At 42.2% G+C, this 17,579-nt stretch overlaps 1 protein-coding gene across 1 annotated transcript; it reads right to left on the reverse strand.

Annotated features, from left to right (window-relative positions):
- Positions 1–356: 356 nt before the first annotated feature.
- On the reverse strand, positions 357–17,222 carry LOC149832451 (serine carboxypeptidase-like 35). The gene is made up of 8 exons (XM_090014492.1): positions 16,896–17,222; positions 12,852–12,959; positions 6,193–6,381; positions 6,005–6,093; positions 4,087–4,368; positions 3,710–3,846; positions 1,917–2,009; positions 357–773 (listed from the first exon to the last, which is right to left on the reverse strand). Exons 1-8 carry the CDS (start codon positions 17,176–17,178, stop codon positions 518–520), a joined length of 1,437 nt encoding a protein of 478 aa, XP_089870618.1. The 5' UTR covers positions 17,179–17,222; the 3' UTR covers positions 357–517.
- Positions 17,223–17,579: the final 357 nt, after the last annotated feature.

The raw sequence follows: 17,579 nt of genomic DNA on the forward strand, positions 1-17,579 counted from the left end.
GTCTCCAAAAGACCAGCCTTTTTTAGATACTCTGTGTTTGGTTGCATCTCATGAGATTCCAAATCACATGAGATGAAATCAAATGTGATTTAAAGTCATGATTTCCAATCACATATTCCACCATGTGATTCTGATAATCACTTCAAATGTGATTTCAAATCAGATTCAGTTTCTTATTTGTCACATGTTTGGTTATATATGCAAATGAGATTCATTCTCTCATTTGCATGAGATTCCAAATCACATTTGAATGCAACCGAACGTAAGCAAGAATCTAACAAATCCAAAAATATCTTGGCTTTCGTGTTTTGCGCTTCTTGAGGGTGTGAAAAATGCCGCACATTTTGGCAAGCAGCTAGATAAATTCCTTGACTGGAAATTTGCCTCAACGAAAGCATAAAAATTTTAGTACACCAGTTCTTGTTGGAGTTTCTTTGCATCCTCTCATTAGGTGATTGAACAATGTAAAAAAAATTGTTTGCTCAATTAAATGCACATAACTCAAAGGGGAACGGCTTTAGAAGCGAGAAGAAGGCAGAGAAGTGCCTGAAAGGAAGTGTGTGATCAATGACAAAGCTTGTTGGGGGACGTAGAGTGGGACCTCATGGCCTGCTCCCCTTAGGGTTGCAAACGTTAGCCCATCGTATTCCACCGTCCATCCTGCAACCTGTTGCGTGTGGAACCAAGCCCTCCACCCTGACTTTTCCCTCAGCCGCATCGTGTTTAGGCTGTACCTTGTTGATGTCACAGGAATCCGGCCATCGGTGTCACCGCTGCCATTGTAACCAATCAAACTATTTTAGCTCCTCTATGTTTTTGATAGGCAAGCTGGGGTTAGGCAGACCCCTACCAATTAGTAAACGATACCATTGGGATTTGAACTTGCAACGTCCCAACACAAGGTGACGTGCACTAGCTGCTCCTACCAGACAAGCGGAGCCACCCCCCTGTACAAGCTGAGTCCCCCATTGGTAACCAGTTATATAACGTACCATTGGGATTTGAACTTGCAAGGTCCCAACACAAGGTGACGTGTGCGAACAGCATCTCATACCAAACAATCGGAGCCCCGTTTGGGATTTTAGCTTCTCTATAGGAGAGTAATATTAACACAATCTTCATTTGACATTCAAGATACCCAATGTGTACGAGTTAAATGTGATATCAGTTCTACCATGATTCTAGCAGTATATTTGAATGTATCAATGATGTATCCTTTTACAGAGGGTACCTTTAAATGGTTTAAAATGAACGGCTTACAATGAGCTTGTTCACAGTTTTGGTGGGTGCCGTTCAATTTTAAGATGAACGACATCCAAGGCAGCTCTAACGGCATTACCGTCAAATGTGCCCGTAAGGTGATCCTCTCTCGTCCTTTTGCAGGCGTGTACATTCCATTATACCCAAGCCCTTACAAAGCCCACCAGTTAAAACACAAGGCCAAGTTTTGTTTGGAGCCGTGAGAGCCCACTCTGACCTGATAGGCACTCGCACTCATGCAGATATGGGCCGAGTCAGGGTTGACCTGACCTTATACCTGACTTTGCAAAGTTGGTCTGGTTGCCGATTTAAATCAAAATCCAATCTCATAATAGAATCTCGGATGTGGATCTCATCTGAGTTGGTGAAAACGAATACACGCTATCTGGTGAAAAAGGTCAAATGGGTTGGGTTAGACTTGACCATACATGTTTTCTCCATTCTATGCTCAGAGTCTGGCCAGCTATGATATGTTATATCTACCACCCCTATCTCACAAGATAAGTCGGTTATGGTTCAGACCCAGGTTGGAACTCCGACCCATTTTGCATCCCTAGCATAGCATGTTCTCCAAATGGCAATAAACTTCCTTCAAGGGAAGCAAGATCCTATGAAAAGTTCATCATAAATTAACACTCAGCCTTTCATGGTCATACCTGTAAACCCATACGCGTAACCGGGCCTTCATGAGCTTGCTGATGATGGGAAGGACACTGTCTGGAGCATCGTTCCATTTAAGGATGACCTCACTATACAAAAAGGCGCATGGGTGAGCAGCAAATTTCATGTTACCAAGGATTAACAACCAAACACAGAATAAGACGGATTGGCCAAAACATTATAAAGAAAAGAACCCACATATGATATTTAGGGCCTAAACGGGGAGGGGATACCCATATGATATAGAGCCTCACTACATTATACATTAGTACCAATAAATATGGGCAGTGCGACGAGATGAGCTAGCTCAAACACAAAGATAATTGCAAAGGCACGATCCATTTCTAGGTGGACTTAAATGGATACGGTTCATTTCTGATCCGCAGACCCATTTTCAGATCTAAAATGGGAATTCATGGGAGGGCTTCAATTTTTTTTTTTTCGATTTTAACCCGAAGAAATCACACCCGACACGAAGACCTAGTTGTGCAGGCATAAAACTCCGAGGTTACCCTTGCCTCGGGGCCTATGCATTGACCATGCCCGATGGCCCCATCTCATGCCTCCGGTTGCTGCAACATGGTGACTGCGGCGCAGCCGTGCTCAAAGGAAAGAAAATGAGAATGAAAACAAGACCCTAGGGTTTTCTTCTTTTCTCTCTCTTTTATGGGAAGAGGGGCTGGTCGGGTGGGACTTAGGGTTATTAATGTTTTTATTTTATTTATTTTATTTTTTTGAAATCAGAAAGTAGGGGCCTGAGTCGGGCTCGGACCCATTCCCGAACCCAGCCCGATAAGTTGTCGGGTCAATCCAGGCCCTATTTTATTTGGGGGTTCCTTAAATTTGGGCCCGAGTCGAGCGGGCTACCTGAAGCTCGACTGGCAGCACGACCCGATGTCCACCCTAGTTTTGATAAAAAATTCATTTAAGAGTCTGAAAAGACATTTAGGACCCAACATTTTACCAAAACTGTCAAATAGAGTTCTCAATTGGATTAGGTAAGGTTAATTTATACATAATAAAATTACCAAACTGCCCCAAATCACAACTTTCTAAAACAAAAGTTAAAATGACACATGTTATGTACATCTTAACCATGAAATCAACTTCGAACTTTCTTTTGACAGTTTCACTGAAAAGTTGGGTTTGAAAATCATGAGGCTTTGTGGGCCTCCAAATGAAAATTTGCCTTTAGAGTTTACACAATGTCTAAACGATAAAGCTATGTGCTTTTTCAATTCAGACGGACAAAAAGAAAAAGGACGGGGAAGTGGTTGCGCGCTAAAATAACAGAAGCAACTGTGGGTTCAGCTTTGGTCTATAAGAGAAGGAAAACTACATTGAATATCAATCAGGACTTCTCTTCAAACTCATAGGTGAGTCGGAAAATCATTTTTGTGTATTAAAATATGAAAATCATATAAAAGCATGAATTGGTTCTCTTTAATTTATCTCAGAGAGAGAAAGAGCAGTCTGGAAGGACATCAATGTAATTCCATTAACTGCAACAGACCAAGGTGGGAAAATAATGCCACTTTGCTCTATCTGCCATCTGCTTGGATATACATAAGCAAAAGAATGTAAAAGAACGACAGTCAAAAGAAGATAGCTCGTACACAGAAAAGGTAGAATATTTTTTCCAGGTCTTTCTCCAAGAAGAAAAGAAGCGAGTGAAAAACCAGTCGCCAAAGAAAAGCTACTTTGCATATTGACCAAATCTTATCCAATCTAATCCTTCTCGTGTCTGGCGTTATATATATATATAAATTGAGAGAGAGAGAGCGAGTACCTGCAGGGCTGATACGAGTAGGTGAGATTCGTAACATTAGCATGCAGGGCATTCTGAACATCCTTCCTGTTGAGGTAAGCCCTGGTATATCTCTCCGTACAAGGGTCCACACCAGATGGCAGCCTATGCCAGAGCTCCTGTCCAACAACACCAGGTGAACTCAGAAAAATTATTCAAGAAGACACCGCTTTTGGGAACATGCGGAGAAGCAGGGCTTGGCAAATTTGTGAGCAATGACAATAACTTTCTACAGAGAAGGCCAGATGCTAAGTTGATAAGGTCAAGTGTTAACCAATGGAGAGAGAGAGAGAGAGAGAGAGAGAGAGAGAGAGAGAGAGAGAGAGAGAGAGAGAGAGAGAGAGAGAGAGGTTGCGTACGTGCTGAGAGAAGGCTCGAGGAGAGGCGAGGAGGCGAGAGGAATGCTCTCTGGTGAGGGAGGCCACGCACACCGGCGTGTAGAGGCTGTAGATGTCGATGTCGTTGTAGGCCTGGAGGAAGGAGCCGACGGCAATTTTGCAGTGGGCGGTCTGTTTGGCGGACTTGAAGTTGCACTCGCGCTTCACGCGCTCGTGGAGCTGATCCGATATCACCGCGTGGCTCCACGCATAGTCCACCATCCCCTCCTGGTCTGTCTCGTCGTTGAGCACTGCGTTCCCGATCTGAAAAGTTTCTCTTCATCAACCCCAACGCCCCTGACGGCCGTGTTTTGGTTTCAGGAAATTCAGTGAAAAAATGGCAGATGATTTAGTGGATTTGGGTTCCAATTCTGTTAAATTTCCCCAATCCAAACACGCTACGAAAATTGAATACAAGAATAATCACACACAAGTTTGGAGCAGCATTTTATCCTTTCATTTATTTCGAAGATCTTAAATTAATGTTTGTTTTCTTGTGTTTCCAATTATGGAGGAAAAACTTGCCAAAACAATTAGATTAAAGATTCAGAAATCATAAACATATATGCTTAATTAAAGTAACTAGAGAATTTGATTTGGAGTTTCCTTCAAGAAATTGCGGACAAAATCATGATATTTTCAATATATCATGTTCTTGATGCAGACTGGAATATTTTTTTCCTTTTATAGTATTATCAAGAAATCACAACATTTGTATTATATATATATGTCCTATAATACGATTGAACGTGACCAATACCGATATTTGTATTTGAAAACCCACAAGATGAGCAGAAACAGAAAGTGGGTCCTCTCGTAATGGGGGCATTCCATCAGCGAATCAGATAAAACGTTTTATGTGAAACGATCATTGTGGAGGTGACACCTGTCTTGTGAGGGGGACACAATTACTTTTTTTTTGTCCAAACGAGAGAGGCTTCACTTCTCGTTTTGGGATGCACTTTGTAAAATGCCGTTTTACTTGATCCGCCCTGCCTTGGTCAATTAGCTATTTGGTAATTGGTACCCTGTGGGCCCGAAATAATTCTAGTGTACCGGCTGATTGCATGTACTCATTGGTCCAAGAACTGTTACGTTCTTGGAAATATAGCAAAGAATCTAGAGAGCAGATTCAGTGCTCAGCCAGAGTACCGGTGTAATGGTACCACATGTCCTCCCAACTGGTGCTCAGCTTGTCTGGTAGGAGCAGCTAGAATGGACATTGCAAGTTCAAATCCCCATGGTGTCGTAGGGGTCTGCCTAACCCCAGCTTGATACCACATGTCCTGATGCTGGGTCCCACCATCCCTAAGTAGACAGGCAGAAGGAGACTCCCTCCGTCTGACTGACATATAGTTGCCAGGAAGCGAAATCTACAACGAGAAGGGATGCATGAAGCATAAATGTAGAAAGTGTCAAAAAGTAGTGTGAAGCGAAACCCAAGATTCGGTTTGAAAGCAATTGTGAAAACATGCAAGAAGTCAAAAAAGAAATGTGAGGGACACAAGGGAAAGTAAGTAGAAAGTGGAGGAGAAAAAAAAATTAACATAAAAATGCAAAAAATTATGAAAAATAAAAACTATAAGACTAGAGTGAAAAATAAAAGGGATGCTATTTGGGAAACGAGTGATAAGCGTGATTCCTATGTATAAAAAGTGTGCTTCCCACAAATGGAAAGTGAGTTTTAGCGTGCATCCCGGCTTAGGAAATCACTTCCAGTAACTATGGGCTGACCACAGCTCTAGGGATGGTAGGTCGCGTGTGAGCCAAGTACTTGGCTCGAATACTGGACCAGGGCTAAGGGTCGGGTCACTTTCTCTTTATTCGATGTACGCAAAAGGACAGGGAGCCCAAGAACAGAGAGATGCGAAGAGTTCAAATTCATTCTTTTTTATCTCACCATAATTCCTTTGAGGTTGATATAGGAGCCTTTGCTGGCGTACTTGTTATGATCGTATATTTGTTTAGCAAGCTGAGGAACATAGTGACCTGCGAAGTATGTGAAAGAATTATAGCTATAAAGCTTAAAACGAAGAGAGAGAGAGAGAGAGAGAGAGAGAGAGAGAGAGAGAGAGAGAGAGTATATACCGGCGTAGCTCTCTCCAGCAATGTAAAAATCGTGTGATTTGAAACTCGGGTACTTCTGGAACCACTTGAGGAGGAAGGCATGAGAATCTTCCGCTGTAATCCGATCTCCGAGCCTCGTCAGATCTTCCGATCTGTTGGTGTAAGAGAAACCCACTCCAACCGGCGTCTCAAGGAAGAGAAGGTTCGACACTGCGCAGATCAAAGAAAACCTGCGTTAGAGATTCCCTTTGGTTTTATTTAGAGGTGGATCTCCGGTTGGCCCGATCCACCTGACCCGATCTGATGCCCATAACAGCTTGACGGCCAAGGAGACTTTAAGAGCTGCCAACAACCCGACCTGACTCCTATTGGACATGTGCTGGGCCCAGGTCTTTTCACAATCGGACCGGTGCCTGGTCGCATAAATATATGCATCCCACCGGAGCTTCAGTGGGTTTGGGTGGGGCCAGATTGAAATGCTTTTTCACCCAAACATGGTTTACTGTTCAGGTCAGACCAGGCTTCCTTCTTATTAGGTTCGGAGCTGTGTTTATGCATCCAAACCCAACCAATGCCCGGGGTCAGGTAACCCACCCAATGTCCACCCTTGGATCTGTTTGGAAAGCGACCATCGGAGGTCAGCCGAGCGCTAAGTGTGAAATCCCCACTCCCAAAACTGTTTCTAAGCCAAGGGAAAAAATAGGAACTAGCATGACATTTGCTAATTCTAATTCCTATTTCAGCTACCACGAGAGTGAGCTGATAATTATCAAATGCTACACCAGTCAGTGACACTTTTTTTTCCAAAGGCAAGCTGGGGTTAGACCGACCCCTGCCAGTTATTATTCAACGTCCCACTGGGTTTTGAACCTGCAACGTCCCACAACAATGAGACGTGCACTGACAGCTCCTACCAACCACGCAGAGCCACCGTTGGTACCAGTCAGTGACACTTTCGATCGTCAGACGGGTGACCTTTTAGGTTCAATCTAAAACCATGACCATGGAAGTGGGGAATTCCTAGTGGATTTTAAAGACTGCTCCTAAAGCACTACTCTAAAGATTTGCTAAATCCATGAGAATCCACTTTTTCATTTCCGATAGGCAGTTTCCATACCGAGCCTTAATTATGATCTATTCAAGCATGTTATATTAGCTGTCTCAATGATGACCAAGTTGCTTCTGTATGATAACTAACTGTGTCTTTTAATGGGTTCAGTCAGAATTCTGTTAAGCCAAGACTTTCCAAGCTAAGCCATTGAATTGCTGAACGTGGCCAGTCAGTAAGATGACAAAACCAAGGTCCAAAGAGTGGCCTCCAACCAAAAGCGCTACACAATTTTAAATTCAGACACACATGAACTAGCAATACTTTTCATAAAAAAAACAACAAAAAGGCAAAGACAAACGCAAATGGTGCAGTGCCCATAGAATTTTCTTCCTTTCACGAAGGGAAAATAAAAAATCAAGAGAAAATAAATGCTACAAGGAAAATAATTGAATCCATTAATGAGAGTGAAGGTCCCATAATGGCCAATATAAGTATCCAGGCACAATTGTAGGAGTTCATACAAAATGCTTAATTTCCACAGCAAACAAGTTAGGCAAAAAACTAGAAACTTAAAAGCTTTGAAGGGAACACAAACCAATTGGTGTGACGTTTGTACATGAAGCTTCTCCATCTGCTCTTTTTTGTTTTTGAAAGGCAAGTTGTGTAAGAGTGTGGAGCTGTACTCTTTGTAAAATTAGTAGACTATTCTTATTTAAAAGAGATAATCTGGCTCTTTTAGTGTATCTAAATTAATAAAGAAGCAGTAGTGAACATAAGATATTCTTGTCGAATAAAATCTTTATTTTCGTGTATGATGAATTTTCTTTTTTTGCTTTTTCGTGCTTATTTCTTCGATCAATCGATAGGTCACAGCAACGTTCCTCAACAAACTGGGGCTACGCAGACCACTACCAGTTATACAACTATACCATTGGATTTGAAACTGCAACATTCTAACACTAGGTGACGTGCACTAGCTGCTCCTACCAGACAAGCCAAGCCCCCTTTGGCTCTCCAATTACTCTTATGAAAGAGGAAAATCTCAAGTAAAAACACCCTAATCGGTGAAGAAATTACAATACATATGAGCCAAATCAAACATAGAAGATATGCACTTAACAGTAATTTTCTTCATCACTTAAATGATAGTAGTTGATACTTGATAGCAATAACGATACTTTTTCCGCTTATAGTTCTCTTGGTCAATGTTTCCGGAAGCAGCTCGGTAAAATGAATTAAAGAATCAAACACTTTCACTGTAGACAGGCTGGCCTTGAAAACGAAAGAGTATAAGGCGCAATGAAGTTGAAGAACAAAAGGGTAAAAATTGCCAATTGGTGTCACGAAGTACTGTCATACCCTGAAGTACTGAACCCCTTATAAAGTTTGTCGGGGGCTCTGATATTGTCAACTGCACTTAGCCCACAGGTGCCTCGGCAGGCTCATGACCTTGGTTAAAATCGATCTATATTGGCAGCAGAGAGTAGTAAAAATTTCCTTGATATTTTATAAAATATGGTGATTTTTGTTACGGGCATATTTTTTCAATAAGTTAGTGAGGTGCGATGGTCCTTTCATACCGCAAGACTTTCTATCGCTTTGTGATTGGGCATAAAATGCATCGCAAACTCGCAACGTGTCAAGCTGGCCAACCTAATTGCCAAAGGCCACGTACCAACACCTTTCCATGTGCTAAATTATTTTTATTGGCCCTGCGTACCACCCCATGCACAACTGCTTAGCGAAAGCTGATCAAGCGCATTTATAAATGCACTTTTCATTTTGTTTATGCCGCTTAGTGTATACTCATCTCATACCCGCTATCACTTTCAAAAGAGGCACAAACTTTGCCTTAGCCTTGCGTACCATAAAACGTATTGATATTTCATGCGCACGACATAGCAAAACCTCATTATTGAAGGAACAAGACCTTGCAACCCCTAGTCTAAAAACCAGTTGATGATTGAACACCATAGCGAAGAACACCACCGAGACTCATTCGTCGAAGCCTAGGCATTCACTCGCCTAGCCCCGAGTCACCATACTCGATTGAAACCACCTAATGTGATCCCTAAGAGAATTAGCCCTAACTCACACACACACCCGTGTGTCCAACCGCTACGTATGAAAAAAATCTTGTAAGCCGAGAGGTCCTTAATTATCCAAATATCTAAAGGCAACATCCTTTGATCTACTGACATTGCTTAACCGAACAACGCTCTACGTTTGTGTCACCACACAACGATGCACTAATGACGATATCGATGCTTATCGCATGTCATGCTATCATCGCACGTCATTGATCAAGCGAACACATACCGCACGTTCCTACACTCGATGCATTTTCTACCCAGTAGAGCTTTGCACTACACATGCCCCATTCTGAAAGATCGGCCCGAGAGATTATCCTCCACCCAAAACCATTGTCGTCCTCGACAAGGCTGGTGTAGGTAAGAACACAGTCTTCACTAATATGCCAGTTTTTCTTTATACTTATCTTTGGTTTGCTCTTTTTCTTCAGCTTACTCAATTTGTTCTGGTTTACATTCACCATCATCACAATCTTTAACACATCAAGTCTCATACCTTTAATGCATCTTCGATCACTTAGACAACGATCTTATGCTTTATCAACATTGAGCATTTCTCTGCTCATGAGACCTAGTGTAGTCTTAAATATAAATGTGCTCACACGACAAACTTACCGTCTTCATGCTCATGGCTAGGGTGCCTTCTAACCCCCTCAAGGGAAAGTCCAAGCCCTTCATGGTTCTTAAAGAGAAAGACGACCACCAATGAATACCGCAGGGATATCAACTCCTTTACGCCAACTGACGGTTTTCCAATGGTTCAAACTAGTCCTTAAGTAGGAGACGCCTTCTTGCGTATCACCCCAAAGTGGTCCTTCAAAGCATCCTCCAGAACATTCGTCCTCACATGGGTACCTTTGGCCCAACGCTGAAACTCTCCGCCCGAAACCAGCATGTTGTAACTCTCTCTCAGAGTCAGCAAAACGTTATCGTAGAAACCAACGAGCCACAAACAAAAACTTTTTCTACACACAATCGATTGAGGATCTGCCAACTCAAGGGATTAAACAATGAACATCCTACCCAATGTGAACACTCTGTTAACCCACAATCTTGAGAGGGTATCTAGAAGTTTAATTGAGTCTCCCATACCCAGATGTGCAAATCCATTCAGCCGAATCCAACGTGCATTCTCTGCATGCACAAGGCAAACGTCACGCTCCGCCAGTGAGCCTAACACACAACTGGTAGGAATCTTTGACTTATCTACGTTTCCTTAGCCAACTGAACAATAATCTTACACTATTGCTTGTCATCAACAAGATGTCCCATACCATCATGCCAACATCTTGCTTCTGTGCTAAGTCAACCACACTTCAGCTATGAATATTTATGTAACCAAGATAAACCATCATTGTCGTCTACAGTGCCACACATAATGAAGAACAAGGTCTCCGTAAATCTTTCTGCTCTAATGTCAATTTATCATGGGCTTACTTTTTCTTATAAGCCAGTATGGCGCGATGATCCTTCTTTACCACCGCAAGCTTTTCTATCACTCTATCGCGGATATAAAATGAATCACAAACCTGCGATGCATCAAACTGGCTAGCCTAACAACCAAAGGCTACGTACCAACACCTTTATACGTGCTGAATCATTTTCATTGGCCTTGTGTACCACCCCATGCGCAACTGCCTAGCGAAATCTGATCAAGCACTTTTCCAAATGCGCATTTCATTTTGTCCATGATGCTTAGTATATAGCCATCTCATATAAGCTATCACTTCCGAAAGAGGCATAATCTTTGTCATAGCTTTGTGTGCCATGAAGCGTATTGCAGCTTTATGCACATGACATAGCAAAACCTCATCACTAAATGAATAAGACCTTGCGGGCCCCAATCCAAAGACCAATTAATGATTAAACACCATAGCAAAGAGCATCACCTAAACTCATTCACCAATGCCTAGGCATTCACTCGCCTAGACCCGAGTCACCATACTCAATTGGAATCACCCAATGTGATCCTTGGGAGAATTAGCCCTAACCCACACACACTCTCATGCATTCAACAACTACGCGTGAAAAACAATCTTGCAAGCTGAGAGGTCTTTATCCAAATCTCTAAAGGCAACGTCCTCTAATTCATTGGCACTACTTAACAGAATAACACTTCACGTTTGTGTCGTTACACAGTGATGCACTAACGACGATACTGTTGCCTATTGCATGTCGTGCTACCATTGTACGTCACCAATCAAACGAACACATACCACACATTCCTACACTCTATGCATTTTTCACTCAGTAGAGCTTCACATTGCACATGCCTCGTTCTGAAAGATCGGCCTGGAATAATTTTATTGTTGTGTTTAAAACAGACAAAAGTAGGGTTGAGAATGGGTTGAATTCAGGAAGAGGCTTTTGTAAAATTTGGCTGTCCTGTAACAGAACCAATCCCACTCTCCACAATGTATTTTTTTTTTATCCAAAATCATGCATCCTTAGCTAAAAGCATTCAATAAAAACAAACAAACCCTTATAACAAACTAAAACTTACTACAGCATAAAGAAGATCCATGAGAGCTGCTCGCACTAAGATCCATGAGAGTTGCTCGCACGGACGGACACACAAACTTTTATTGGGTAGTGGGGCAAACCGTATTTCATTTTTTCTTGAGATTTTTTTTTTACGTGTATGTTGGGAGCAGCCAGCGGCTCCAAATGGGAATTTTAAATTCTTCGGGGGGGAGGGAGGAGGCGCCCACCCCCCCTGCTAATGTAGGTCCGTTGCTGGTTGCTCGCCTGGGCCAATTTCGTCCTTGGTGAATCAAAGAACCTGAGAACCCGTTTACCCGACCCAACCCATTTATTAAATGGGTTGGCGGGTCGTGTCGGGTTACCCGTTTATTAAATGGGTTGGGTTCGTGTTTGCCACAGTCGACCCGTTTAATAAACGGGTCGGGTTCGGGTTGAGGTATGCTGACCCGCCAACCCGTCGGGTCGACCCGCCAACCCGTCGGGTCGACCCGCCAACCCGTCGGGTCGACCCGCCAACCCGTCGGGTCGACCCGCCAACCCGACACGATTGCCACCCCTAATCCATACTATCCTGAAACTTTCTTTTTTCTTTATATTAATTTCAAAGTATGCTCGGTACAACTGGCAACATGACAACAGAGGAGCTTGACTTTTGGATTCTTCCAGTTGTGGAGATTTCGATTTTAACATTTTTTGAGCTGGTGTCAGATGCGCAGAAGTTGGGAGTTGGGGCGACGCTTTCAAGTTTTTAAACACATGATTTTAAAAATTTGACCATCATAAAAAAAAAGTATTTAAAAATTTAAAAATAAGGAAATGAAAGGAGAAGCAGCTAAACAATTTAAAAAAGCATTAATGAGCACGCCAACGGTAAGGAAAGGCGTGAATGATCGGCGCTCAAAAATTTATGGGGACCATCTGAGGCATAAGCAACTGGCTGTGGTGGTTGGATGCCGTTCGTCGCCATGGATGAACGATGAACGGCATCCCACGGTCGGCTGCGGTCCCCCGTGACCTGACCCGCACTCTTAATGGAAGGGAGTATCAGGAGGTACCTTTGTTCCATGCATACTCGTTCAACACGAGCTGTGAATGATTGTTCCGCACTAGGAAAGGACCGAGCTCCTGCAGAGCTCCGTAGGCAATGGAAGAGCAGCCTGGACCTGCAACAGTTTCAATTTCTCAGGTAAATCCCATTAATGTACACACGCACGCTCACGCAGAAAGATGTTAGGTAGGTGGCCCAAAACTCATCTGGGCGAAGGCTAGATTCCCTAACCCTCAGAGAGACGTTAGGTGACCCAAAAGACAATTGGTTGTTTATAACGGATCTGGATCCAGAAACCCTATCCACTAAGATTAGAGGGCACATTTTGGTTCCTTTCTGCTTGGAGGCAGGTCCGACTATGGTAATTCCGACCCCCATATTGCATTTCACAAGAAAGCTAGCAAAGAAGGGGGGTTTATCAATTCAGGACGTGCACCGGTCATGCCCGGTCGATCCAGACAAGTTAACTGGCCAACCGATCCAAAAGCAAGGAACAAGCCAGACTTTTCCGGCAAAGAGACCGGATCAACAGTCTGGCACAGACATGATCCAACAGTTTGGTTTATATTATCTGAACGGTCTTCACGGTTATCGATTCCCAAAGCACTTTGCCGTGTGATGGATTGGATCCGGTTGACTTCGTTATAGGACCCGATACACTCTTACTCGAAGGGGCATCCACAAATTTGCAGGAAATTACACGTAAAAGTCCAGCATCGTCCACAAATTTTCAAGCAGACATTAAAAAGAGAAAAGTTGATTCCATTTAAGGGACAACCTTTTACCCTAATTCCCAAAATAGGCTAATTTTTCTAAAAATGCTCAAATAAGGACGTCAGGTTAACACTTATCGTCTTGAAAGAAGTGATTCTTTTTTGTTTCCTGGATTATCTTAATAATGGCTATTGTTGTAATTTGACTTATGATTTAAAATAATAAATGTAAACCTTTTTTGGCAGTTTACAGGAAAAGAGAGAACCATATCTGAATTTGCAGAAACATAAAATTTTAACAAAAAAATATATCATAAGAAATCGGAGGTAGAGAAGAAAGCAATAATTCTGAAAAAAAAAAAGAAAACCCTTTCTATTCAATAAATACAGCCGCAAAGAGCGATACTCGAGCAGTAACTCTTACCGCAATACCGCGGTTGCAAGACCTCAGTGGGCCAACAAATAAACCAAAGATTTTAAAGTAAAAAAATTTATGACAAGGTCAGTTTCTTCAGAACTTTACAGCCGATCTGAAACTCCCTTCTCCAGAGCAACTTCGAACCTACCACAACTAACAGGGGAAAACAGAAAATAAATTGACCTATTCACAGAAGTTCTCCAGACCAACTTCGGTCCTGCCACAACCAACAGAGGGGAAAACCAATTGAGGGGAAAACAGAAAATAAGTTGACCTATTCACAGAAGTCCCCGTTCAGCAGCCTAGTTTTTGCTTCAAAAGCATGCTTGGTCTTAAATTCACCCAGTTGGTCATTATTATGTCACAAATTTAATAAATCTGAGCAAACAGCAAATAAGCATCTTACGATGATTTTTTTTTTTATTGACGAAGGACAAAATAATGCACAAACAGGCGATATTTGAAATCAATGAAGAAAAGACATGAGGTAGAATGTGAGCGGCTTTTCATAGTTCACTTTATAAAATGAAACCGGTCAATTTTCTGGATCTCACGTGGATTGTAAACTATGAAGTATGAACCCTGGTCTGGTCTACCCCTAATGACCAAAATGCCCCGCTATGCCGCCTCCCAAATCGCCAAAATAACGAAAATGTCCGTCAGAACGCGATCCAATTTCCCCTCTGGTCGATAGGGTCGGAACTCTGGAGGAAAACAACCTGCCCGCGGAAGGGAGAGCGGAATTCCCGCCGAGGGACAGAACGATGTCCCCTCGCCGGCAGACACCGAACGTACCCCGACTTTTCTACTGATATCCCTAGGGATGTCAGCAACAAAGCGGGTGGGAATAGGGCTATTTTGGTCATTTTTTGTAATGTCAAAAAGTCCCGGCTTCAGCATTTTGTCGGCGAGGGATTAATATTTTTTGAGAATTTAATATATATATATATATATATATATATAAGAAAATATAAAATGTTAATAAATAAAACATATGGTAAAATCAGATGGCATGAACTTTTAACACAATACTGAAACTGGCTGCAAACAAAAAAAAACATGACACTTATTTAGTAACTTTTTTCGACAGTTTTGTTCTTTGTGTGCTAAAAAAATCAGCCACCTTGATCGAAAGCACTTTTATTTTTTTCCATGAGAAACGAAAAAACCATCCTCGAAATAAACCCGTGGTCCACTCCTTGCCCTCAGAAAGTGACTCGGCTTAGGCTGAGCGAGGCTTATCCTGATCACTCGTCTGGTGGCCAAGGCCCCGCCAAACCCCTTGCCCTTGGTCAAAATCACTTGCTTAGTAGTCAGGTGCCTGATTTTTCAGGTGTGAAACTTGTTTTGATGCGGGTGCCTAATTTTTCAAGCGACCAAAGGGCAAGAGCGTGAAGAAAAAAATTAATTGGTCAGATTTATTATATATTTTAATTTGTAGTAGCATTATTCTTAGATACAAATGCTAGGTGCCATCTACGTCAATTCCGGTAAAATATATAAAAAGTAAAAGATTTTAAAATTTTACAATGTGGTTTTTGTTAGGCACGTCAGCTTAATATGCCGACAATGTTCAAAATATCGTTCCACTGGACATGACGACGCTCGATAATGAACTTTTAATGTTTTTTCTTTTTAACTTTTTTAGGCAACGCCGCGAAAGCAAGCCGTGCCTGAAATGGAAAAATTTCCGGTGGGCCTTCGTACTTTCTGCCGAAGAAAAGTTACACAAAATTGCCGGAAACAAAACGGAGAAAGACGTCTGGCTAGGGAACGGCGGAGATCGCCATCCACCTCATCATTTCCCGCTCAAAAGCTCCAGAACAAAAAACTTCACGAGAAATGCGTAAAAAATTGAGGCAAAAAAGAAGATCCTGGAAAAAAGAATCCCCCGAAATTCGCCAGTAAGAAATTGCAGGAGTTGTGGTAAACTTGCACGAACAAGAAACTCCTTTGTACCAGTGAAAAAGAGAACAATAACCATTCACATATTTTTTCACTATAAAAGAATTACTCGAAATGCGGTAAATAATTTTTCGTTCATTTACTTCTTTTAAAAGATTCACTGCCACCGTAAAATCCTTCAACGGTAAAAAAAAAGTAAGAACTAAATATTTTGACATTTTTTCTCCTAAATCCAAAAGAGAACGGTCTAAAACTGTTGGTTCTTATCAAATAGATAACCGAAAACTTATTTCGAGGTAAAAAATCGTCCATTTTTGCCGCGACAAAAACTTTTGAAAAAAGTTAAAAAATTTGCACATCGGCTTGTAAAAGCAGCATTGACAGCTCATCCTTCAATTCAATAATTGAACCAGAAGCGCAAAACTCCTCCAACAAAGAAGATAACGATAAAGTTAGAAAAATAAAGACGGTTTTTTTACAACTCAAGGAGATTCCAGCAAGTAATTTGCGGCGAAAATCGGTGAAAATTACAAGTTAATCGATTTTATGCCACTTTTTACTCAATTTTTATACCAAACATACAAATTGCAGTAAATTCCTACATCATCTTCAAAATCGTTATGTGCCGCAGTAAAAGTAGTCAAAGAAGATCTTGAGATCGCGTTCTAGTCACGAGTCTAAAACAGTAGTCGAGATATGATTAAGATTCGCTCTCGTTTGACGCGAATTCGTCTTGCGATTTCTTTGTTTTCTGATTCAGAAGAGTGCAAGATATCACAAAAAAAGGGAATCATCTCAGAGAATAAATCTTGAAAAATAAGACGCAGGCCTAATCGTCGCTCGCCTCAACGAATCAACAAGATTACTTCCGGATTGCAACGGGATTGATCTAAAGCGCGAAGAAGCAATAGAATCGAGAAAGATAAGAGAGAGAGAGAGAGAGAGAGAGAGAGAGAGAGAGAGAGAGAGAGAGAGAGAGAGAGAGAGAGAGAGAGAGAGAGAGATGTTCGCTTACCTCCGTTGAGCCACAGGAGGAGCGGTTTCTCTTTCACGCCTCCCTGTGCCTCGAAGAACCAGTAGAAGAGCGCCCTCTCGTCATTCTCCCGCAACCGGATGTATCCGGCGTAGTGCCGGAACTTCACGTTGGGCTGCCCCGGGAGACCCCTCACCAGGTCGGATTCCGGCAATCTGTAACCCCCGGCGTCCCCCTCGCTACCTCTCGCTCCCGGAAGAAGGCAGAGGAACGAAGGGACGACGATGGCGAAGAGGAAAGCGGAGAGGCGGACGGAATTCGCCATCGGAATTCCTTCAATCTTCCTTCTCGGCTCGTCCTTTCTCTCGCTCTCCCTCGAAAGGTTAAACCTATATAGTAGAGTGAATACCATTTATGACCTTGCCTTTGTCATAAAATCACATTACGGGGGTCATCCTTCAGTCAAACTATTGCCAATATGATGAAAAAGACTAAAATATCCATAGAAGCTGACGCCTGACGGTCCGTCAGCGTTAGCTGCAAACGGATCGGAAACGGGTCGGATTATTTTTGTCCAAATCCTAATTTGAGAAGCATGTAATAGATCGGACCTGTCGATGCCGGACCAATGAAGTATGATTGAATCTGAACCCGAAATATGCACGGCAATACCGGACCTGGTAAACAAGGCCAAAAACAAGATCTTTACATGTAAAAATCTAAAAA

This window comes from Nuphar pumila, chromosome 7 (genome assembly GCF_984573655.1).
Source record: "Nuphar pumila chromosome 7, dmNupPumi1.hap1.1, whole genome shotgun sequence".
In the NCBI taxonomy this organism is placed as follows: domain Eukaryota; kingdom Viridiplantae; phylum Streptophyta; class Magnoliopsida; order Nymphaeales; family Nymphaeaceae; genus Nuphar; species Nuphar pumila.

What these genes read in the sequence shown, in the direction of transcription:
- LOC149832451 (XM_090014492.1), bottom strand. Translation starts at nt 17,178, where the DNA reads ATGGCGAATTCCGTCCGCCTCTCCGCTTTCCTCTTCGCCATCGTCGTC. An exon ending in CTCGAGCCTTCTCTCAGCAC is followed by an intron (nt 3,847 to 4,086) that starts GTACGCAACCTC and finishes GTTGTTGGACAG; the next exon opens with GAGCTCTGGCATAGGCTGCC. An exon ending in TACTCGTATCAGCCCTGCAG is followed by an intron (nt 2,010 to 3,709) that starts GTACTCGCTCTC and finishes CTTTTTGTATAG; the next exon opens with TGAGGTCATCCTTAAATGGA.